Source organism: Falco biarmicus, chromosome 4 (genome assembly GCF_023638135.1).
Source record: "Falco biarmicus isolate bFalBia1 chromosome 4, bFalBia1.pri, whole genome shotgun sequence".
Classification (NCBI taxonomy): domain Eukaryota; kingdom Metazoa; phylum Chordata; class Aves; order Falconiformes; family Falconidae; genus Falco; species Falco biarmicus.
In genome coordinates, this window is record NC_079291.1 from 87,064,413 (window position 1) to 87,088,704 (window position 24,292).

Sequence of the window (24,292 nt, forward strand, 5' to 3'; positions counted from 1 at the left end):
CGTTACTAGAGTGCCAGCCAGCCTTTCACAATGTGCAGTGATTTTGGACTCAGTGATACAGTTAATACAGCAGCTGGAACTCCATCATATTATGGCCTGACACAATTATGGTTAAGCGGTTAAGTGTTTGCAATGCAAATTGCTGCAATTTTCCCAAAAACATGATCCCAGGATTAATATTTTCTTGTGAGGTGTGAACTGTACATTTTCTCCCACCGTCTTGTATCAGAGTCTTGGGGAGTACCATGTTCTGCTAAGATGAAATCATCCAGAAGGCACAGAACAAGCCATCCATACTGTTACGACTTGTTAAACACCATCATCTGGGGGAAGCTGTTAAACAGCTCTCTCCTCAGCCCTCCATTCTCATCTTGATAGTCAGTGTCCAGGTTACTGAGCTATACCCAGAACAGTGCCTTGTGGCACCTACAAGACTATCACTGTTCAACAGATGTTTGGTAGCAATGAAGAAATAATTACTGGGGCTAGTTTAAAACCAAACCTTTTCACTTAGCCTCACATTCATGCGTTTACCAGGTCCCTGAAACAAGAAACCAAGTTTCATAACATCAGCAGCTCTCCTTCACCCCAACTCTACTCTGTAACTTGCTTCTACAATGAATGAAAAAGCACTTTTAAAGTCAGTTAATTTAAACTTTAGGGGTTTTTTAGTAATTTTTCCTACTGCTAACAGAAGCAGTACTACATAGAAGAATAAACAAACTGCAATCCTGTGAGTTCCCGAATTCTTCCTGCATCCTTCCCTTACTCAAAACATTCCACACTGAGCTCGACCTGACGAGACAAGCACAGAACCAAGTAGCAGAGGCACTGCGTTCTCCCCAGTACCTAATGCTACCCGCTGTTACCTCCGCACTGCCATTTAAAGTATGGTTCAAAAGGCGTACTTTGACTTTAGATGCAGGCACAGAAGTTTTCCCTACCATGACTGCATATTGAAGGATGAATTGGAAAAGGACGTAGCTGACAGTGTGAGGTGACACAGGAAAGAAGTATTTGTGACAAACGATGCTACAGCTACATCAAATACAGAATGAACCCCTGTATAAAACACATGGATTTCTAGATAGAATTTTCTGTACATAGGAAAAGTACAACATGAAACTGGCCAGTCAAAACATGAACAACTTTACATTCTAGTCTTCAATACTTTTAGTACGTTAATGTAAGAGCGAGCATCAAACAGCCATTCTTTTTGCATGCCACACTAACGATAATGCAAGCAAGCAGTGTTATTTGTGACAGGTTAGTAGTGGGCATTAGCACACGCATGATTATGAATTAGCGACATTTTTGGCCAATCATATGCCTTTTCCTTACCATTGAACTTTCCAATACAGTTCCTACTGAATGCAGGTCAAACATCTAGATTATTTAATAAAATTTTTGATTAGAATATTCTTTTCTAGGGCTTATTGATTTAATACCATAAACAGAATTCGAGGCATTGCTAAAGTCCAGTACATGGACAAAGGAATTCAACAGTATCCTGAAAACAATTCAGAACTCCTGTTCTGATATTATGAAATTCACTGGAAACTTAATTTTGGCTTCCATTATTCCCATCTGTCTTCCCTTGCTCCACTAGTTAAGGTTAAAATTAAAACCAGCCATTTCACATTATGAAATTAGGTAAGTCAGTCTATAATAAGTGTTTATATGTGCACGTGTAAATGTTAGAGCAGATACTCTCATGTAATATGCAGTGGTGTTAATTCACAAAATATATTAATCCTTTAAAAAAAGACTGATCTGGAAAAAGTGGATGATCCTGTACTAAGTGTACTGCTGCAGGCAAGCCTGAGTATCACTTCAAGTATTCCCCAACGATGTTTTATTCCCCACCCCTCCCGAAACATACTAGATTGTCTATGTTCCTTTATTCCTTTATGGGTTTTGCTAGAGAATCTTTCATCATCAGCCCTCCTTTACTGGTTTTCCTGCATGACCGCTTTCATACTCTCATTTACTGTACACAACTTACATGGCCAATTTGCTATGGTTTGTGCTTGAAAGGAATGATATGAAGTCTCTCCAGTTTTAACACTGTTTCATTTCAACACTGTTGATTTCAATTTGTTTATTATTTATCCAGACTACAGGACAGCTGTGTACCTCTGTTCTGCCTCTAACTTAGCTGAAAAGGAGTCAGCACGAAGTTATAATTTGCTGTCCCTGTACAGCCTCAGCTGTGCCAATCACTCCCCTACAGCAGATGCTTGCCTTGTGTAACTTAAACTCCTCCACTAATACAGCAGGCCCCTGCGCACCAGCTGGATATTATTTAGAAGTCAAGTATTTCTCCAGTTACACTGGGGTGTAACAAGCCCTGCTTGTCTGCCATCATCAAAGCAATTTCCTCAGAAATAAAAAAATCCCAAAATGAGAACAAATATGGTCAACCTATCAAACACAACTTAAAAATTAAGGGTAAGTCTTTCCTTGAAGCTTGACTCATCAGCACAGTTCCCATTCTTATTTGTAAATGTTGTAAAGATCCAGACCTCAGCCTTATTTATGAATTCAGTCTGGAAATTTCACCCTTGTAATTTAAAGATACTGACAAAAAGAACAGAAGTACAATCAGGAAAAGTCTGTTATTTTAAAAAGCAAAGCTACTTTTTAGTTGCTTAAGCAGCTCATTTACTTCTCCGATTTTAAAAAAAAACAAACTACTTCCAACTTGACTTCTCAATCCATTACTAATTTCAGTTTTTTCCTCTAAGCAGTCAAATCTTGAGATGATTCAGGAATGCAGCCTCAACATTTTCAGCCTGTCATGCAGTTGTTACCTTAAGAAGGTAGCACCTCCAACCCATTACATACAAATAGTAAGATTATTAATGTGTCGTTTGGCAGCTGCGATTGAACAGACTAGTACTATTAGTGAGGCTGGAGCTGACAGAATGCAAATGCAAACATGCCAGAGTGCAGATGCTCCTGGGTGCTTTTCTGAAAAGCGGTTTAGTCACATGAACATGTATTTTGCCAAATAAATTCCAAGAAGTTAAAAATAACTGAAAATCTAAAGTGAAAGCTACATTAAAATGTAACCATAAAACACTCAATTGTAGGAAAACACATGAGCTTCAATATTGGCTGCACTGGTAAGAACAAACCTGTTTTAAATGGGTCACTGCTTCACACTTGACTTGTGGACTAGTAGTTCTGGTGACCGTGGTGAAGTGTTACTCACTTCATTGTAGATATTTTTACAATTTCTTTGAAGAAATAATGTAATGTTCACAGGACTATTAAAACTAAGCAGCATAGGTCTTAAAATCTCTTACAAACAGAATGATATGTAGTAATGAGGTAACACAGAGTCGACAGAGAGCACATATTCCAAAGCGCATATACAAAATAAAGCTACAAATAAAATATTGCTGTGCAGGAGCATTTTAGCTTATATTGCATGTTTCTGGTAAGTACAAACCTTATTCGCAGTAACCATCCCCACCTGTGAAGGCATCATGGGGTAAAGCTGTTAGGCAACAGAATTTATACTTTGCATTCCAATACATTAGTCTTACCCTAGAGAAGCTGCAGTGTCATTGGAAAGTTTTAACCATTATTAAATATAAGTAGATTTAAAAGTATTAGTCTCCTATATCCATTATGCTTTCCTTTAGAACTGCCTAAAATAAGCAGAGACGCAGCAGAACATTTCAAGATCTGCTAGTTTTGACTGTCCTCAGCAGTTACATTTCCCCCCCCCCCCCCAAAATGTAAATTAACATTATCGTTATCAAACTAGTAACTACATGCTTCATGAAGCTCCTGTGAGAAGACAGGAAGCTTCTCTTTACTTCATGAATGTCTCAAAACAGAAGGTGGCTGCTGCATTTAAAATATGAAGAACTATCTAGAAACTGACCTAAGATATAGTTTAGTGTATGTGGGTCTTCAGTCTCTGGTTGTCCAACTTAAAAGCACATCAGAAGACTTTGTTCTCATAAGGCAGAACATTCACTGCGTTAGTACCTTGTCTATTAGAACATGTATCAGTGACCAGTTTTGCCATTTTCTTATCTTTCATATATGCCGAAATACACTATCCTTGGCTACATCTTCTCCCTCCTCCAAATATTTGCTTTTGGCAACAGATGTATAAGCATAACTGAGAATGCCATGACACTTGAGCCTGGAGAAAGCCCTAGAGAGCTGGTTGCTAAAATAGTGTTCAGCTTCCAAAACAGGGAAAAAAAATAAAGCAAGCTAATCTAAGTTCCCCCCAAACCCTTCTGCCTCAGGAATGAAAATCTTCACTGAGGAAGTGCCCCAAATCCTCGTGCACAGAAGAGGCAGGTGGGCGTTTTAACCAGATAAGAGCAATTTAGTATTTTAACTGTTACCTGCACTTTTCACTCCCTCTCCCCCCAAATTCATTTACAGCTACAGGTGTTTTTTTCTTCATTTCTGCTCCCTGAGGAGACACTGAATATGAAAGAATCCACTCACCTGTGACTATTTTGGAAGCTGTTTGCGTGGGATTTGCAATAACACCATCTCCAGCCAGCTGAGAAGGAGGATGAGGCGGAGGGGGAACACTAGGTCTGTTTCTGGGTTTTGGTACTGGCCGTGGCCGCGGCAGTGTACCACTCTGAGGTAGAGAGTGAGACTGGGAGGTTTCTTGAGCAGATGGCTGTGGCGATGGGGAGCTAGTATTATGTTTTCCTAGAGGGGGTGTATCAGGTGGTGTTGGAGTCTGCGGAGGAGTGTAACAGGGCTGCTCTGGTCCGTGCTCACTGCTGGGTGCAGCAGGAGGAGATGCTTGACTGTTTGATTTGGGCTGCGGTGGAGGAGTAGCCTGTGTTGGGGGCTGTGGTGGTGGGTGGCTGGGAGCTTGTATTGGGGAAAGGCTGCTGGAATATCTCCGAGGTGCAGAAACCTGGGAAGTGGAGGGCTGGGCTGCTCCTTGGTTTGCATGTTGAGCAGGAGGAGAAGAGCTTCTAGCAGGTGGTTTTGGAGAGACAGACGGTGGCTGAGCAGCTGGGGCAGAGCTTTGGCTCGCCGGCTGCCCCGGCGGTGGGTTGGCTGGCTTGGGAGGGGCTGGCGCAGGCTTTTTAACAGCTGTTAAGAGAAGAGGTGAGATTTCATGGTTGTGTACTGTGAAACCAAACTTCTGAAAGAAAGAAATTAGCAGCACAAAAGCATGCTCAGCTACGTTATCCAAGTAAAATAGCATGCTATCAAAAGCAATACCAATAGGAAGCTACAGAATTGTGTACACAGGTTTACTGATCAATAGCCTTTGAGTGATTTTGCTAAACAGCACTGCTACACATTACTGCCAGCATTCACGACAGAGTTCAAAAGTCAAAGATGCATTTATAACTAGGCCTTAGTGAAATGCAAGCGATTAAACCATTGTCTGTAATAAAGGAAGAGATACCAATAATAATAAAGAAAGAGATACCGTAAAGTTATTTTATTAAGCATTTTTGCAGTACATAAAGAATTGGAACTTAGTAGCTTGAAAACCAAATGACAAAACACACACCTCTCCTCATTGAATGGGGACTGGGACCTGCCGCATTCTGTGGCTGATTAACAGAAAGCTGATTAGTGCTACTTGTTGACTGGTTCTGGACAGTGCCCGCGTGCCCACCATTTCTCACGGGTGGAGGAGTAGCTGAAGATGTGTTGTCCTTTGATTTTGAGGTACTGAAAATTAAAAATCCTAAATTAGAAGGTGATTGTAAAATACCGTGCCCAGATCAGCTGCACCTGTTCAAGTTTACATTACAAATTGTGCTACAGTTCTGACCCTCAAATGCTTCAGAAAAACTTCTGCACTGGCTGCTGTTTACTCACAGACTGAATGCTGCTGCAGCTCTTCAAATAAGTGGCAAATAGGCTTTAGGCAAGCCTGTACAAAACATCAATTACCAAAATTGAATCCGGAATCCAAGTAGTTCTGCAGGGTCACAGTACCTGTCTGAATGCAATACTGATACATAGGAGTACAGTCTCCATGCTAATGAACCCTCAGTGCACTTGCAGATCCTTTAAAAACAGACCTTCTCAGATTTCCTCATGCAAATATACCTATCACCCCTATAACTGTTAGCCTTTTCAAAATATTCTGTCACAGCATCGCATCCAAATTGCTTGCAGTTATCTGGTAGACCTAGCTACTAAGCACTAAGTGATGGCACCGTGAAGTTCTGCCAGAAAAACCAAACTGCAAAGGACATGAGCCAACTTGCTAAGTATAGCATACAGGCGAGGCAGATTTAGCCCTCGCCGCCGAAGTCCCTGGAGCTTTTGGAAGCCCTCATGAGGGCCCAGGGATGGCAAAAGCTGGGTGTGGAGAGAGCAGTGGTCCTTTTCTCATCACTGGCTGGCTGAAGCCTTCTCTCTGCCCTACCTGGAATGAAGGTTTTACCTTGGTGGGACACCAAAACTTATCTTAAGGGAGCAATCCCTGTAAAACCTTTGTGATTCAGATGAGGAAACTCAGCTCTTCCTGACCTCTGGCTATGAAGACAACAGAATTGGAGGGAAATACAGCACTCTATTATGAACCAGCTGAGTTGGTCCAAGGCAGCATCCCCAGCCCCGCTTGCTGTGCACTTGCAGTCTTCACTTGTTTCTCTCTTTATAATTTCTTGCAGCATTTTACTGATCTCAAAAGGATTAACTTTCAAACACTTTTTCCAGCACACTGCAATCCTAATTTCTCCAAATGCTGTTAATAAATCGCAAGTACTTGAACACAGAGTCCGTGCAGATTTTAAATGCAGCTTTTAGACAGTATTCTCAAGGTTTTGTTTTAGCTGCCTCTGCCACAAAAAGATACCTGTGGAGGAAATACTAGTCTGCAGGGGATTTCCAAATGAGCTGTTTTTCTAAAAACATCAGCTGAGAACAAAAGCTATATGTAAGAGTCAGTGCTGCACCAAACTCCACGGTGGTGTTTTACTGCAAGATGCTGTGCAAGAGGTCAGTGTTTGGAGAGTGCTACAAGCCTTTACATGTGGTTTGTTCTCTCTCTCAGACCACAGACATACGGAATGCAAAGTGCTGCTTTCACCATACAGGACAGGAAGAGTCAAGGCTACTGCAATTAGTCTTGCAGGCCATGTAGACTAATACTGAGGACATGATTACAGTTTCCATAATAATTAAGTAGCAAAAAAGCCTGTATACGTGCTTGTCCTAAAGAAACCAATACCAAAATATGATGTATCAACTTCCAATTTTCTAGCAAGCCAGTGTGGTCATCACTAACACTTGCTACAGACAAAAAAAAAAAAAAAAAAAAAAGGGAGAGAGACACACACACAAGACATATCCAGATGACATGTACAAGAAATAACAAACCACCAACAGGTTTCTAGTACCGCCACTGGTAGGTTTTGTTCTTTCAGCAGCAGACTGATAGTTGTACTGCGTGGACACCTCTAGAGTGTAACTTGGAAAGGTCAACATGGGTAAAGTACAGTATTTTTTAGTATTTTTTTATCATCATTTTTTTCCCTAAGAATTCTCTTATTTTAGAAGATCAATTCTGCAATATACAGAACAACGTATGTTATTTTAGAAGCTCAATTCTGAAAAAATACACATGACAAGAGAGCTCCTGCACAGTCCTTCTGCCCATGCCTGAACAGGCTTTACAGCTGACAACATGCATTCCTGTTAGAAGAGGTGCCTTGTGAAGCAGATACAGTCGACACATCAGTTTGCTGCTGAAGGAGCCTGCTAAGCCACTGCCAACAGAAGCCATGCCTCTTACCTGACATCGTCATTTCCTTGACTTTGTAACTGTTCTGCTGTGCCAGCAGAGAGAGCAAAACCAGCACCCACTGGGCTTGTTTCAGCCACAGAAGCTTGTGAGTGCTGCTCCGCTCCAGACTGAGCCAGCACGCCAGCCTCCGTGGGTGGAAGTGGTGGCTGGAAAGCTGGGGATGTGTGCTTTCTATTTATAGTGCCACATCTCCGAGGATTCGCTTGGAAGTCCATAACCTTGACACCAAAGCTACAGAAAGAAGAAAGAGTAAACACACCACGCCAGCCAACACCAGGTAACTAAAGCAACAGGACAACTGCATGTTATAACCCACAAAGACAAACGCAACCCCTGTTGCTTAGCATGCAAAGCAGCAACAAGGAAAGCTTCAACTTTCTGCGTATAACACCATTTATGTTAAGACATGCAACAGTATGTGGCTTATCCACACAGAGGGGTAAGCTAAACAGAAGTAGAACAAACTACTCAATTACATTTGAAGACAGACATTGATGACAATGAGGCCAAACAACTCTAATTTTACATGTAAATACATACATTTCCTTAGGTACCAGTGTATCTCCTCACTGAATATATTTTGCCACATAAATTTTGATTCTATTACATACTAAGTTAGAATACAGATTTTTAAGACAGTCAAAAAAAGCCACTGGATATACACTACAATTTGTCTTTAAATGAGAATTATGGATAAACAGACTAAAATTCTAACAGATTTTAGAATGTATATAGCACATTCGTTCTACAATTTAACTTTATTCTTGTTGTGTTAAAGACAGTGAATCTTGAACTGATTTTCTTCTTCCTCTGCCAGTGCTGATCTATTTGCATGTGGCTAGCTGTAGGTAACAGAGGTAACAATTTAACATTTGCATAAACAGCTGAAAACAAAACAGCATATCACTTGAATATTCATGATATGAGTGATAATAAATGAACGTTACACTACATGTTATATGGGAAAACAGCACGTTTTATTTTTATTTTTTAGCATTCTACTGCTTGCTGTGGTATACTGTACCATCATCAACTCAGAAGTCTTATCATGAAGGCACCAGGTAACACCACCTCAGCTTATGGGCTTTGAAAAAGAAGCCATGGAATATCAGAAGTTAGAAGTGTATATAGTAGCATCTATCAGTATCTGTTTCAGTGGATTTTAGACCCCCCCCAAATCTGTAATAGGAAAATGGTAACTGGAAGCAGTAATTATCTGCTTGGGTTTTTATCATGCATAGAGTATAACTGGAAGCAAATACCAATACGTTACCTTTGAACCTTCCTCAGGCTGCAACAACATGGGGGGGAAATAAATCACTATTGTTACCTATGGTATTTCCAGGAAATTCTCCTGAGACCAATAAAAGCGTGTCCAATTACAGCCTCCTCGGCAGTCCAGTTCTAAGAAATGGGCTAAGAATTGAAAACTAACTCGAGAATGAAACATACCTTTCCTTCTTCAACAAATCTCCTTCCATTACAGTCATACTAACAGGCCTCTTCCGTTCCAGTGTCCCAGATTCATACTCATTCCCAGTGTGTGACAAGTGATTTGAATTAACAGCAGGAATTGCAACAAATGCCCCAGATACATTGAAATCTTGATCTGAAAGAGAGACAGGCAGAACACATCTTAAGACATACATATACAAAATGGGGCCTCACTGCAAAAAGCTATTAGAGTTTTACCTGTCTAGGGTTATCAAATACAAAATTCTTGTAACTATGGCAAGAATTTACCTCCAGGGAAGAACCAGTCTGCATGCTGAATAATTGGCTCAATAACTGCTACCACATGGACCGAAGTTGCTGCTGCCATTTCAGCAAGGGATCTGCAGAACAAATTTGTAGAACACTTTACACAGAGTTCTATTGATTAAAAAAAAAAAAATATCGTATTACCTAAATGACAAATTATGCTGACCATGATGTACTAAGACTCCTAAGTACCATATAAAAAGCAACTTCAAACTCTGATGAAGTCTAGACTATTCAGTAACATTCATAGCGTTTGAAAACACTCCTAAAAAGTTGCATGCCTAAAAGGACCTGGAGGCATAGGTTGAAAGAACATTTGAAATATTTATTAGGCAAATAGCCTATTGCTGTAAATAGTCTACATGATTTAAAACAAGCTGGTAAGAAATTTTACAGCTTCATGGAAGTTCTGTTTCCTAAAACAACTTACCCTTCATTCTTCGCCCATAACAAGTTGGGGCCCAAGACTATTGCAACATTGCTGGGCGTCATTTTGTTAACATCACTGTTTTGTGCAAGCTTTGCTAAAAATTTGATTAAATACCTACAAAAAGGAAAGAAATAATTAAACAGCAGAACTAAGAGCATGTCTTCTTGAAAGCAAGTAAGTTAAAGTTCAAGAACTCATAAACACAGCTTACAACAAAATGGAAATAAGACAAACAGCCTTCTTGCTGAGTAGCTGGCTACTAAGTTTCTACTCATGAATCACAGAAGTTGAACTAAGTAGAAAAGAAATTATCTCCCACTTAACAAAATGGAACTACAGAACTATTACCTTTTCAGAAAAAACGTTTAGATTGCAAATGCCTACTCAACAGCTATTTTCATATCTTGTAATGGAATTTGCACACTTCAAAGAGTCACGAGAGCTGGTTTTGTTTCAATTCATTCCCAAAAGACAAAACCACAAGGAAAAATTACACATATAAGATACATTCAGGTGATTTCTAAGACTGCAAAAATACAATGAAGAGCATAGCTGGTAAAAAGTTAGGTACTATTACCAACAGCATGGCTCTTAAGTACAAGGGTTCTATGCATCGCTAATTACAGTCCACAGTAACTAACTTGACTGAAGAAGTCTACCACCACCAATGCACACCAACTACTTGATAAAACAGGATATCCTTTTATAAACCTAACTCAATTTGGTAAAAAAAAAAAAAAAAAAGAAAGAAAAAGAACCTGAATTAAGAGTTTTGGTTAACCAGCTTTGAAATGTGGTACTCTAGCATGAAAGTGGCTGTGCTGCAGGTCAACAGATGTTCATACATACCTGAAATTAGCATGATAATGCTTAGGTAATCGGTTACAAATTCTCCATAACTCTTGTAGCTTTTTGTCCTGGTCCTGAATACTGGAAGGAAAAAAATATTCCATTACATCTTACATTCAGATCAGAAAATTGTTGCTGCTGCAGTGAACAAAGAGATGACTGGATAACCTTCCATTTATGCCAGATAAATGCACTGTTTTGTATTCTATAACCTGCTAGTCAAATCCCTGAATTACCTCTACCTGCAACAAAAAAACCCTGCTTAAGCATCAATACTATGCAGCTAGTAGTCTGAAGCACCCCTTAGTTTAAATAGAAAATAGGTATTTCACCACAGTTCTGTGCAATTAGTATGAAGCTAAACCACAAAATTTAAAATAATTTGTTACACAAAATATTTACCTGTTAGAGCAAAACCAGAAAGTAACCTGTGTAAGCTTGGTCTTTCCTTTGAATTCATGTATGAAAAAACATGATTTGATAAAAGTATGTAGAATGTTTTCCTATACAACTATTTTTAGTACACTTACTTTGCAGCTTGTGTCCATTCTTCATATAGACTGTAGGTCATTAAAGGTTCTGGCAATTCTCGCAAATAGGATTTCAAGGCACCTGCAATGCAAAATAGAAACAGGCTAGCTTCTTAGCTAATGCTTTCAGCCTTCATCTAAAATTCTGTCCTCAGCTTTGTCATTTTATCTATGCAATAGGACCCAAGTTCCAGTGAAATAGCAAAAAAATCTGACACTACCACAGTATATCTGCTCAACACTTCACACTAAAGGGCTTCAGTAATCCCTGTAATTTGACAGAAACATGTACTATAAAACTATGAATCATCTCTTCAGAACAAAGACCTTAAAGGTCTACATATGGCTCTGATCTCCCTTGACCATATTAACACTTTTGTCATGAGAGGAAATTACTATGATCACCTGAATTTTAAACACTGCTCTTGTCATGCAGACATGAATACATCAAGTGGGAAGAGCATGTGCACCCTCTACTTATCTATGTTGTCATGCAATTAAGCGATCTTTCAATTTTAATTTAGTTTGCAGAGATCAACACCTTACACTGCAGCAAGTCAACAGTTAAATGTACAGTATAAACTTGCGTTGTATCAGTTTATACCTGGCTTTGATTCAGAACATTCACAATACCTGCAACAGCATGGGGATCGGAATAAAATTCATCAAGCTGGGAAGTTGAACAGTCCAAGGCAGCTTTTAGCTTTTTTAACTTGGAGGCTCCAGCAGCAATTCTGAATAAGCCCTGCATAATAAAAATAGTATATTTGACTGGTAACAACATGTTAATACAAGCATGAGACAGTACAAGTTTTATGACAGCCTCTTTCAGAACAGTTTCGAGTTTGGTGTCATCACCTTGCAGTGTTACAACCTGGCTGGCTCTCAATGTGTCACTGCCATCTGGCAATGTTTTAATTGCCCCTCACCCCTGGCCAATTCCTCATTTTTCATTCTAGGTGCATTCATCTCGAAGATACTTCACACAGTGATGAAGGCTATTCTTTTGCAAAAGATTTATCATCTACATTAACAAATAAAATTACTTCAGCAACTTGTTAAAAAGTACAGACACCAGTCCAAGAGTTTGAGCTCTTTTTTTCTGTCCTTCATAGCACATGATATGTTATTACCTACCTCCTCTCTCATTCCCGTTTCCAAAAGCATCATTACACAGGCTTCAATAGGGACTGCAATTTCACGACCACTGCGCTTGAGATGCTCTTCTAATGGAGTTCCAAAAGCTGGTTTTTCAGTCCATTTGTCTAGTTGGAGAGTATCAAAACACTGAGCAAAATATCTAACACTTAAATTATGTCCCAGACAAGAAAAGAAAGCCTCCAGTACAGCAAAGACATTTTCAAGAGTACAGTAGGAGTTTTACAGCCCTTGATTGGTAAAGTCCCTTATATCATGAGTAAAGAGAAAGAGAAAATGAGCCTGCTGCTGTTCAAAAAAAAAAAAAAAAATACTTCTGCATCTTTCTGGATGGAGTATCACAATCCTTTGTATAGCTGGAAGTGCATGTCCCACTAGGCCTCAACACAAATGCCACCACATGGTTGTAAGTCACATTAATTCCAATTTGCCAAGACACAAAGGCTTAAATTTGCAAGAATCTTTGAGAAAAAAATCTTGTCCAGATTGCATGACCAGGGCTGATCTTAGTTGTAACTATATTTAAGGTGCATAAAACCTGAGCTGTTAACACAAAGTTTATTGCTGATTCTGATTTAAGGGATCAGCAACTTCAGATGGATGCTAACAGCCCCAGTGTCTTACATTAGACTAACCATGTCAACAGCCCGTCACTGTAACACTTGCTCAAATTTTCAATTCCATTTCTTGACTGTTGCTTAACTCTGAAAGTCAAAATTGGCACAAGTTTTTCCAAATTGAATGTGAATTTCTTGTTTCCTACAGTTTACTTTTTCCACCCATTTCTGCTGTCTTAATTGAAAAAATGCAGATATAAAAGGTTATTGTTAGTACAGATGCGTTTTCTTTTATGTGGAAAAGTTGTCAAGAGAGACAAAGACTTTGAAAGAGTCCTCTGAAGAGACAATATGTTTCTGCAAAGGATTTAATTTACCACATCAACTACATCCCTCATAAAGCTTTAGTTCCTCTCATTCATTAATACCCCACGAGAAGCACACGTTATTTTCCCCAGTTTTGCAAGCTACAGCAAACATTAGGAAGAGAAAACTTAGTAATTGTTCAAAGTCACACTAATTTACTGTGCTAATTTACACTACAGCTAGAAACACAACTGAAGTAATGCCCTACACTTAAGGTTTTAGACACTGGACCACTGGGACACCATGCCTCCCAGCCCACCTTCTAGGAAAGCTAATCTGTTCTGAAGCATTTGTCATAAGAAATGTTTTTACAAAGCAGCTAAGCAACAACAACATTTAAAGCAGTCACATCTGTAAACAGATAACCTTCCATACAGCCATAATGCAGCCTGGACACTGCGTAAGCAGCATTTGTTCGCATTATCTTGTCTCCCATCAGATCGACAGAATACAGATAGAATAGCTCATCTTTCAGCAAGATCCGCGTATTTATTTATATATTTAAATGGTTCATCTTTTACAACTTGCATATGGTCCACAACTGCTCAGCTCAGATTATAATTTTCCCAGACTTTGTTCAGCCTACTTAATCTTCTAATTGCTTCGAAGAAGACGAGACAGTATAGTCTGTATTTAGGATAGCAATTTCAACACACAGTGCGTCCTCATACCAAACCATTAGCAATACACCTTAACTCCCACTGACAATGGAAAGCTTAGGAGCATGGGGAAGAAATGAAGCTGTATACCTCTCTTTTCTTAATTGCTGACACTTAACACAATAATCTGAACACTCCATTAGCCAGCTGCAGTGCAGTGTGCACACTGAGAAAAAAGATTGCATAAAAGGAGGAAAAAAAAATCGAGCTCCTTCGAATAAGGGGAGTTTTCCTGATAATCACCTAGTAAACGGTCAAGCAGCAAGGACCCTAAGAATTTCCTAAACCACAACAAAACTTTCACTGGCCTAATAAGCCAGGTATGAATTAGTAAAAGGTCATGATATCACGGAAGAAGTGCAAGCAAATAGAAAAATCCTTCCTTTAGCCTCTTGGGTATCAGACCAAACCTGATTATTTTATTAGTGTGTTAAAATATGGCTGGAGAACTCCAGGAAACACAAAGATGGAATTATGCTTGGGAATGTAGAATTGTTAAGTAGATCAAAATGGCCTTATTAAATAAGTCTGCATGCAATAGAATCAAGATAAAGGAGGAGAATATTGTGCATAGGTGGCATAGGCAAGGAGAAGCATCAGCCAGAGCACAGGTTACTTTACCTTGATGGGCTTGAATTTCGGGTAGGACCTTTTCTATGACTGCTAATGCTTTTCTATGGTAATCTGCTTGTGCTTCTAATAACTGAGAACAGAAGCCACATTTTAAAAACAAAAAGAGCATTAGCTTCTGATGATCACATAATATAAGACTAGAAGGTTTAGCACACAAAATGTTATCTTTGAGAACTGAGTGTCTATGCACATACGTGCTGCAATCTAAGTCGTACTGAAAAACATACTCACCATAACAAAACATCTGGCATATTCCCCTTCTTTAGACACAAAATTATACATGTCTGCTGCTAGTTGATCCTTTGAAAAAGAAAATAATGCAAAATAGCACGTCAAGTTTACAAGGGCATCTCAACTTATACAGAAAGGCAGAAGGACATGTTTATTTTGCTTGTGGTAAGTCTGAACTATTGATTCGGGCAGTACAGGAAGTCAGTAATCCATCTACTCTGCTACATGTATTCTTCCAAGCAAAATTCATTCAAAATGCCTCATGTTTTTTATATAGCACAGGTTTTATATAGCAAAGCGGTTGCCCACTTAAGTCAACAACTGGCATTACATTATTTACAGCCAGTCTGTGCATACAAAGACAAGCACCACTAAAAGGTTTTTGGTGCTCAGCTCTACTGTGGCGTAATGTAGTATTTGACAACTGAGAAGTGAAACTGAACGTAAACTCTCAGAGCCGTAATAGTCAGAATGTTCCTTCTATGTCAGCAGCTGGAATTTCAACCAGGTAGCTCACACTGCATGGCTACTCAGTGGCTTGAAGCCCAGATGCCCCGAACATTTCAGTAAAGACTAAGACACCGTTCCTTCTCATAACTTTCTCAGACTGAAACAGAAAATAATGTAAAATATCCATCTTAAAACAACAAAAAAGCTCCTCGTTAAATTAAAGCAATTAAGACAGCAATCAGCTAGCATTAACAAGCCTTTAAGACATACGGTTTGTTAACAGCCACATACAGCTGCAGTAATCTGACAGCCAGTTCCACATGCAAGGCCTACAGAAGCAGCCACATTCTGATTGCTATTGATGCTAATGAGAGGTATGTAAAGAAAAGAGACTCATCTTGTCATACCTTGCACTGTTCTACTTTATTTCCAGCTTCATCCATCTCTTCCTTAAGAGATTCTATTTTTGAAGGATGCACTTGAAAATTTGTTCCTGAAGTCTTGTGGGCTTGGTTATATCTATGGAAGAAAAGCGTCAGTTGTTTGGTGAAAATGAATATTGAACAAGAATCTCCATTTATGGCATCCTTTAAATTGGCTTCTTTTGACAGGAAACAAATCCAACAGTTTCAGACGTTTTGCAACAGAACTAAGGAAGGTGTTCAAAACACACCATTTATGACACACTGGCATAATTCACAAACAGCTGAACAACTACAAAAACCTACAAGAAATCCCACATTCTCCACAGTCTGTAACATGGATGTATAATATGTTAGAACTACCAATTCCAGCAAATGCTATATAAATTATCACCACAGTTTAAGACCATTTAAAGGGACTTATGGGTAAACTGAACAACGTAGGACCCTACCAATGAGATGGATCAATATAATACTACAATATCAATATAATGCTGTAAAAGCGCTTGGACAGTTACAAGCTGAGACTCCTATTCCTTAGTATTTACGTTGTCTTCTTAAGTGAACTGGAAGGAAGATGAGTTTTCAGCATTTTTCCAATTATATATAGGCACGTAAGAGCTCCAAAATCTTGATTCTGTTTGGATCTAGTAGTCATGAGTCCTTTTTTGAGTAACCTACATTTCAGTTTGGTATTTTCAGCAAAGTATTAACACGCATGCAGTAGCATTTCAGAAGCAAGAACCAGCATCAGATCGGATGTCAACAAGAAGTTAACATGAATAGGAAAGGATCTAGTAATAAAAAAAATTTCTTACCTTCCTCTTGCAGAATCCCAGTCCAACACCAGCTTTGCAAGCTGTTTCCTCTGCTTCTGAATGTTTGGGATCTCTGTCTAGAATGAGAATTCAAGACTTATATTTATTTTTAAATTGTTTATTGTAACAAACTTCATTTTGCAGATTTCATATCCGCTTTCCACCACTAACACATGACTCATTAGAACAGTTTATTAGCAATGAGATGAACCTTTTTTGTCCTGTTTATTCATAAATCTGGATTTATTTCTTCAGTCAGGCCAAAGTGACTTACCTCTGTTAGTAGACACAATGGATCTAAAACTTCTCTTTCAATCTGCACTTCATGCTGAGAGAGCTCCATTGCCAGTTTGTTCTCTGCATCGCCACATGTATCTAGCATTTTCCTTTAAGAATTATAGAAATGTGAGTTACTACTGACTAAAGAAGAAAAATACAAAACAAAACAGTGGTGGCCCTTTATAGTCTGCTACCTTTCGGAAAGCTCTGGGCTGTGTAACACAGGGCATAATGGCATAAACCCAAGATGCTCTACACCATTGTGGGCAAAGTTGGTATAGGCAAGGAGTGTTATTAAACCTTTGTCTTCTAAAATTCCTTAGCCATTACAACATTTTTGGAGGCTTTAAGTCATCTAGGTGACTTATACTGGCCCTAAGGGCAGAGAAGTCAGTATTTATTTCAAAGCCCATCCTTCCATCTCACCAGATGCAGAAAACATTGCTCAATGCAGTATTTAATTTTCTCCTGAGCCCCTTTAATATGAAAAGGTCTTAACACCACAATACTAAGCAATCACATATGCAGCAATCTCAGGTTCCAAAACCATGATTTGACCTTTGTTTTAAGCTTGTTTTAAGAAAAACCTTATTTTCTCTAAGATTTTTATCCATGTTTAAATCTCCTGCGACAGCTCACAAAAGTGCACACCAAGGTTTTTAAGGTCATTCTACACTGTTTCCATCAGAATTCCCATCAGCAATGAGGAAACACGTTTGCTCTAGGAATTCAGCATACTGACATTCATTTGTTTCAGCCACTTTCCTGTAAGTTGCAAATCATGCACTTCACCAGGATAAGGAAATTATTTTAAACTAGAACCCATTAACGCAAACTGCCATTATTTTAAGTCGTTAATGCAAACCTGCAGAATGCAAGTATTTACACTAAATTCTAAACTTTAAATGGAGGTAATAATTCTACTAATTCCAAAGGATAAGAGCCATTTTCAGAAGCTTTTAAGATAGCAGAGAACCAGAACCTTCTGGAATGCAATTCAGAGCAAGCCTAAAACTTGCTCCCAGAATCACTCAAGAAGAAATGCTTGCTCACTACTTCTCCCTTTGGATTAGAGACGGAATCTAGAAATAATTAGTTTCATTAGATTGAAAACAGCCTTTGTGTACCCAAAGCCTCTAATAAGAGCCCTGCAGGCAATAAAATGACAGACTGCAACTTATAAAGAAAACCACTCACCCCAACAGAGTTTCATCACTTAGCTGGACAGATCCTTCTTGCATATTTTGAGCAAGAGCTGTTAGAGGAAGTTTTTTCTATGGAACAGAAGAAACAGTGCTTAGCTTAGTCATCCTTTCCAGCTTTCCCAGTACATCCCCTCTAAGATTCTTCTCTTCTTCCATATGGTTTCTATTATACACATATGCAGCTCATTCTCTGACTTTAAGAAAATGCCAAGTCACAAAAAGTTTCAAGCCTCAAGACTCCCGTTCCCAAACACTTTGAAGAGCACTTTTTTCTCAGTCTTAGTTGGAAATGACTGGCCCAAAACATATCTCGAGTACTGTCAAAGACAAGTAAACAGCTTTAACTTGAGATCTAAGCAACCAGCTCGTCATCCGTCTCTGCAGGGGTTTGTTCTGTGTGCCCCTGTTTTCAGGAGCTCTCTGTTAGTCAATAAAAGGAGAAAACTTGAATATTAATTATTTCTAGTTCTAACACTTTAAAGAAAACCTACCTGTGGCTTTGCTAGAGAGGGGCTGAAATCAAATGGGCACAGAAAAACATTTAAAGTTAACTGGAGATGTCAGTGCACAAAGGTAATTCTAAATATGAGGAGCTTGATCAGAGTTGTAGAGTACCTTTTCTTAGTCAGGTCTCGTGAAAGCCGTAAGTACTCAACATACTGCAGCAAAAAGTGAGTGTTCTGACACTACTAAGGTACTCCAAAATTGTGTTGTTATATTTGGATGGGGAATTACAGGCAGTATTTTACCAAATAATGTCAACACATGAGATGATTTTACAGAGTTCTTCCTCCCTTGGACAATTTGAGGCATAGCAGCGGATTAGTATTTAGAAGGCTAGACTATATTCATACTAGTCTCAGTAGATAAGCCAAAGGGCAATCATACTTACATGTCTCTTATCGGGATCTGTACCATGCTGGCCCTGAAAACATGCAATTAATCGCTTCTGTGCAATGTGGCAAACAGATCTCACAGTGTCAAGACGTCTCTCAATCTAGTTGGCAGGAGGGGGAGAGAGGAGGAAGAGAAAACAAAAGAAAAAACAGAAGTTATTTCCCCGGCCTCAGCAGAAAATCTTCCCCCTGTACCACACTTAGTTCTGGGTTGCATATTTCCTCAACTTCTACAGCTTACAAGAAGTTCAGATGCTTAGCAGAAGTGCCTGACAGCAAAAATGCTTGGAAAGAGATTTAAATTGCTTTTCCCCCACCCCTGATTCAGTGGCACAGCAATTCAGTCAGAGTTTGCAATGCTCACAAGACTTGGAGTGGAAAAGGGAGAAAAAAAAATTGCTCCTATTTTTCATCTCAGCAAAAGATTCAGGTTGATACTTGCCATCTGAGATGAATGGCATGTGCAGATATCCAAGACACTAATTTAGTGACAAAACTGGGAAAACACACTTTTTCATTGTGACCTTGTAAAGTAGAAGACTAAAGACATATCTGACTGCTCCTTTACACTGGGCCAAACCTAGGCACTGCAAGCATTCTGTTGCGTTTCCTTCTCTGACCCTTAAATACAAGGACAAAGTTCCTATATGCTAAGCAAAACACTATTTTCAGGGAGAGATTAATGGGATTCAAGAGAGATGTGGAATGAAAAAACAGGCATCAATACACAAACAAGCGTTCTGTTTATCATAGTATATTTGAAACATGGCTTAACACATGGACTGTGAATATGAAAAAGATACACATTAATAAACTGTTCTTTTAAGGGATTTTAAGTAAGGAATTTGGATTATTTTATTTCAGAAAACACCAAAAGCAAACAAAGTGATGAGTGCTGGGACAGAACTGCTTATGGCATTGAGCTCTCTATACACAGCACCAAAAGAATGTGGTTTATCTGCATTTTGATGACTCACCAAGAATAAAAGGAGGCCCTTTGGAATGGCTTCTATTTAAAAAGCAAGAAAAAACCCCAGCAGATTTCATCTGTAGAAATAATCTGAAGAGATGCCAGGTTTTGATACAGCTCTGAAAATCACTCATTACATTTTCAGGAGGGCACTGATTCTCCCCAGCTTTCCTATCAATCATAAATACAGATTAGCTCACAGAGTAGTAATTTCAGTGCTAAGCGATTATGCCCCATGTTAGCTCCATACCTGGATTTAAAGCAGGAGATATACCATTGTATTTTTCCAGAGAAGGCTGCTGTTGGAGGTGGGAGCCCTGTCCTGAACACAGGAGCAACCATGGGGCTGGCTTCCCAGTTTCCTTTCAGACAAGGGGAGCAGCAGCTCTGCGAAGCTGCCGGGGGGAGCACCCAAAGCTGGACTGTGCCACCCAGCAGCAGCCTTTGCATGTCCAAAGGGAAGGTGAAAAAGAACCAGTGTAGTAGGGCTGGCAAGTGAAGGCCCAGTGTAGACAGAAGTTTCACTGGCTACATAAGGTACTAAATGGACTAAAAGCTCTTGACAGCCACAAGATGAAGTGCTCAAAAAGCTTCAAGTCTGTTACGGTAGAGTAAGGTGCAGAGAAACTGCCCAAGGACTGCCCTGAAAGCACAAGGCATTGCTTTTTATTTACAGAGCATATATTATCGAGCTCAAAATTAAATCCACTTCAAAAAAGTCCATATAAAGATATATGAACAAGAAGGTACAGTTTGTGGTCTCCTGTTGCAGCTCAGACTATTCATTTCTGTTGTATTATCTTCAAAATTAAATACCACAAACACATTTTAAACTATCCATTGTGAAAGCGTTTATTTTTGCTTGGTCACATAACCAACACTTCTAAAAATACTGACTGCAGTTGTTTTTTTCCACACCTGAAACATGGTGACATCCTGTAACTGAAGCACCTTACAGATCCCAGCAGACGAACGCAGCCCCCACCAGCCATGCATCATGGTTACGTTTCTTAGGAAGACTCAGAGCACGTGTGGCCCCAATAGCCTCTTCCCAGGCAGTCTGAATGCCAGACTCAAAGGGCAGAAGACTGACAGGAGGAACATGACCCCAGAACTCCATGATAATATACTCTCCTCTCTAATCTGCTTTTTAGTTCAAAGATGTCAGGAAAGCCATGAAGGACATTTATCTGCGTTAAGTTACCTTTGAACTGAAAATGTGACCTACAGGCCACGCTGTCTGTACCCACAGGGCATCCTCGGTGTACAAAACATCACACAATTGCTTTATTATATGCTACAAGGGCATGCCAGAAAGTGGGTCTATTGTAGAAGTCTTTGCAGTACTGAATTATATTCCTTGTCTTTCAGACAGGAACACATTTCACAGAGATACTTGAAATGGAGTATTACGCTTCAGAAAACATAAAAAAGCTACAGCAGTCCTATGGCAAAGCTTGAGCTAAATATAAAAAAGAACTCTGTGAAACATGTTTATAAAGTGAACAGTACCACGCTTTTAAGCTCTTTAGTTAGATAAGAGCCTCCCTCCCCTCCACAAGCCCCCGAGAGCAAACAAACAAGTGAGTAAATTCTTCCACTTGGGTGTAGCCAGTCTGCTCTGTGCATGGGAAAGCCTTGCTTGCAAAATTTTTTTGGCAACAAGCAGCAGTACTTTTGGCTTTCACTTCTTGTTACTATGCTGCAGCTAACCAAGAAAACAGATGGGCCCTCGAAGGCTATCAAGGTGTTTTTAACATCCTTTACGCCATTTAATTGTACACATTTCTTCAAAATTAAAAACAGCATTGTCAAACTGTTAAGACATTTATGGTTCAAATAAAGCAGTCCCCTGAAAAGCAGGGTAAAATGTTTCAGTTCAGCTCATTTCACCATTACTTGAGATGATTTCACGTATTTGTGCTGAACTCAAGTTTTAAGGCTGATACAGTCTCTCATCTTCTACTTGAATCTGAACAGCTGGAGATCTGAAATAAAAGTGGCTTGCATCATGTGTTTGGCTTCCATGTTTCATATACAGGTCCTGAACTTAAGCACACTAAGATACTTTGTAATCGATTTGAAATAACCACTTCACTTGAGGTCCCATGGAGCAGCTAGCCTGACTTCCCTAGGCAATTTACTTTCTGCCTTTTTAAAAAAAAAGTCTTTCACAAAGTAGCCACTGGAGGAGAAATATGTAGAACAAGTCCGCAGTCAATTGTTCCGTGTAATCAGCGAACCTTGTTAATCTAACAGCTGTGACTAAAATTCCACCATGAAAGTAACATCTGATTAGATGGTATACTTTCAAAACGATGACAAGTCTGCAAACAAATCAAATGTCAATGTGACAAATTTGAGAACAAATATCACAAGCTAAACAACAAGTATTTGCACACTTATTTAGAGCAATTCCAGACTTTCCGAAAAAATTGACATTATCTATTAGCAAGTAATTGGCATATTTTTTGCCTCTTAAGGCCCAAGTTGACCTCTTCAAGAGAAAGAGAAATTAAGACAGAAACCAGCTGTGCCTAGTCATAGTTTCTTCCCAGCTCATGGTTCTCCATCAGATTGGCAAGTCATTAGCACTAATGGTTCACAAGCTTAACAAGATAGTTCATCTAATTAAAATGCTTCCTCCTTCACTTCATCAAGCCATATGATCAGATTCAGAAACAGAAGTACCTGAGTTTTTCCACTCAAAATTGTATCATATTTTTTCACATGCTGAGAAGCCAGACAGACATCCTCATTTTCATCTCTGTCACTTGCACTATTTTTTCCCCCCACACTAGGTAATCCACAAAACTCATAAGGCTCAAATGTCACAAAGACCATTTAAAAAAACATGTATTAACTGTGTTACAATACCTGCAACAGGTCTTCACTGAGTACCTCTGTCTTCTCAGCCCTAAGGGAGGAAAAAACACAGTTGTCAGCCTAATAAGCATGTTCAGGGTCAAAAAATGCTACAGTGCTTTCCACAGAACCCTTTCGGTTTCAAGCTATAATCCCATTACGACCATTGCTGCAAACACCACTGTGTTCACAGTCATACGTAGCACTGGCTGCCGGCCCCTGCCCAGTGAACACTGATGACTTGCCCAGCACAGGTTGCTTGGGAAAGCCTGACATTCCAGGAATCCTCAGCCCACAGCACAAATCCACTGCACCAAGCTCTAAATGATATTTCAGACTGCACATGGATTAACATAAAGCAAACTGGAATCCTGAGTAACTTCACTTGAATGCAAACATTTATTGAAGCAACTTGAATTTCACTCCACGTTGTTAAACCAGTAATGTTATCAATGCACCTGAAGGTAAAGGAATATAAAGACGTGAGAAAAGTAGGCCAGCCAACTTCATCTTTTTATGTGTTACCACTGCAGAGCTTTATCAATCAGCCATCAGTGGAAATGCTAGCCTGAATACTTTCCCTTAACCTTACACGCAGACAACCTTCACCAGAAATCTCCCATTACCTCATTTTGCTCACTTCCATAATACTAAAAGAAAAGATTTATTACTTAAAAAGATCATCAGAAGTTAATAGTCTTCCCAGTAATGGTCTATGCTCAACAGACAAATATCTGAATAATTACACATACTTCCAGTCAAAATATTAACAGTTGTTACAAACATACTCAAACCTTTACACATACAGTTCCACACCTTTTTCCAATCCCAGTTTATACATAAACTTTGAATTGTTTGATGTTGACACAGATTTGTTTTGTGTTGACTCACTTGCTATAACACTGCTTTATCCTATCTTTGCTAGGTCTATAAAATAAAGATAAATGTAGTTCACCCGTGATCTCTTCTACTTGACTGCTCACCATTACTACACGTCTATTACTACAGAGGACTTGGAGGTACTCTAGTACTCCATTTTCCTGTTTTGGGTTTCCCCTGCTGCTGTCAAGAGTTCCTCATTTACTACACCAACTTCCTTCTGATCCTGCAATCTGTTTAATAACCTACTGCAAAACATGCACAGAAAGCTCATTTTCTTGATCAGGCTTTATCAGCTCAACGTGCAAAGTGCCTCCAGAGACAATATTCACCTGCTTTAAGTCTGGGGGGTGTGGGGGAGTGTTGTTTGTTTTTAAGGCATTTGACTTCAATTTCACAGCACATTATCTGCTTGAACTATTTGTGAACCATAAGGTGATTAATAATTAAATATCAGAATGCAGTAATGCTCAAAACCTCAACAAGACTAAGACAAAAGCTACTTAAATAACTTTTGACAGCAAAATAAACTGCAAGCACTGTAATATTTGTTTAGG

The 24,292-nt window shown here is 39.2% G+C and overlaps 1 protein-coding gene across 6 annotated transcripts in view; it reads right to left on the reverse strand.

Annotated features, from left to right (window-relative positions):
- The window catches only part of ARHGAP17 (Rho GTPase activating protein 17), a 47,887-nt gene that overhangs the window by 1,934 nt on the left and 21,661 nt on the right, over window positions 1-24,292 (reverse strand). For 2 of the 6 annotated variants that reach the window (XM_056334644.1, XM_056334649.1), the window contains 18 exons: window positions 22,869-22,908; window positions 19,018-19,122; window positions 18,118-18,194; window positions 16,916-17,027; window positions 16,642-16,718; window positions 15,809-15,920; window positions 14,952-15,020; window positions 14,709-14,790; window positions 12,485-12,612; window positions 11,981-12,092; window positions 11,348-11,429; window positions 10,818-10,898; window positions 9,969-10,082; window positions 9,521-9,612; window positions 9,230-9,386; window positions 7,766-8,008; window positions 5,525-5,688; window positions 4,483-5,094 (listed from right to left, as the gene is read on the reverse strand). In XM_056334644.1, the coding sequence (XP_056190619.1) occupies window positions 4,483-5,094; window positions 5,525-5,688; window positions 7,766-8,008; window positions 9,230-9,386; window positions 9,521-9,612; window positions 9,969-10,082; window positions 10,818-10,898; window positions 11,348-11,429; window positions 11,981-12,092; window positions 12,485-12,612; window positions 14,709-14,790; window positions 14,952-15,020; window positions 15,809-15,920; window positions 16,642-16,718; window positions 16,916-17,027; window positions 18,118-18,194; window positions 19,018-19,122; window positions 22,869-22,908 (2,459 nt within the window). Of the gene's footprint in view, window positions 1-1,341; window positions 1,387-3,457; window positions 3,482-4,482; window positions 5,095-5,524; window positions 5,689-7,765; window positions 8,009-9,229; window positions 9,387-9,520; window positions 9,613-9,968; window positions 10,083-10,817; window positions 10,899-11,347; window positions 11,430-11,980; window positions 12,093-12,484; window positions 12,613-14,708; window positions 14,791-14,951; window positions 15,021-15,808; window positions 15,921-16,641; window positions 16,719-16,915; window positions 17,028-18,117; window positions 18,195-19,017; window positions 19,123-22,868; window positions 22,909-24,292 lie in introns of all 6 variants that reach the window. The other 4 variants (XM_056334647.1, XM_056334648.1, XM_056334646.1 and 1 more) reach the window with 4 other exon arrangements.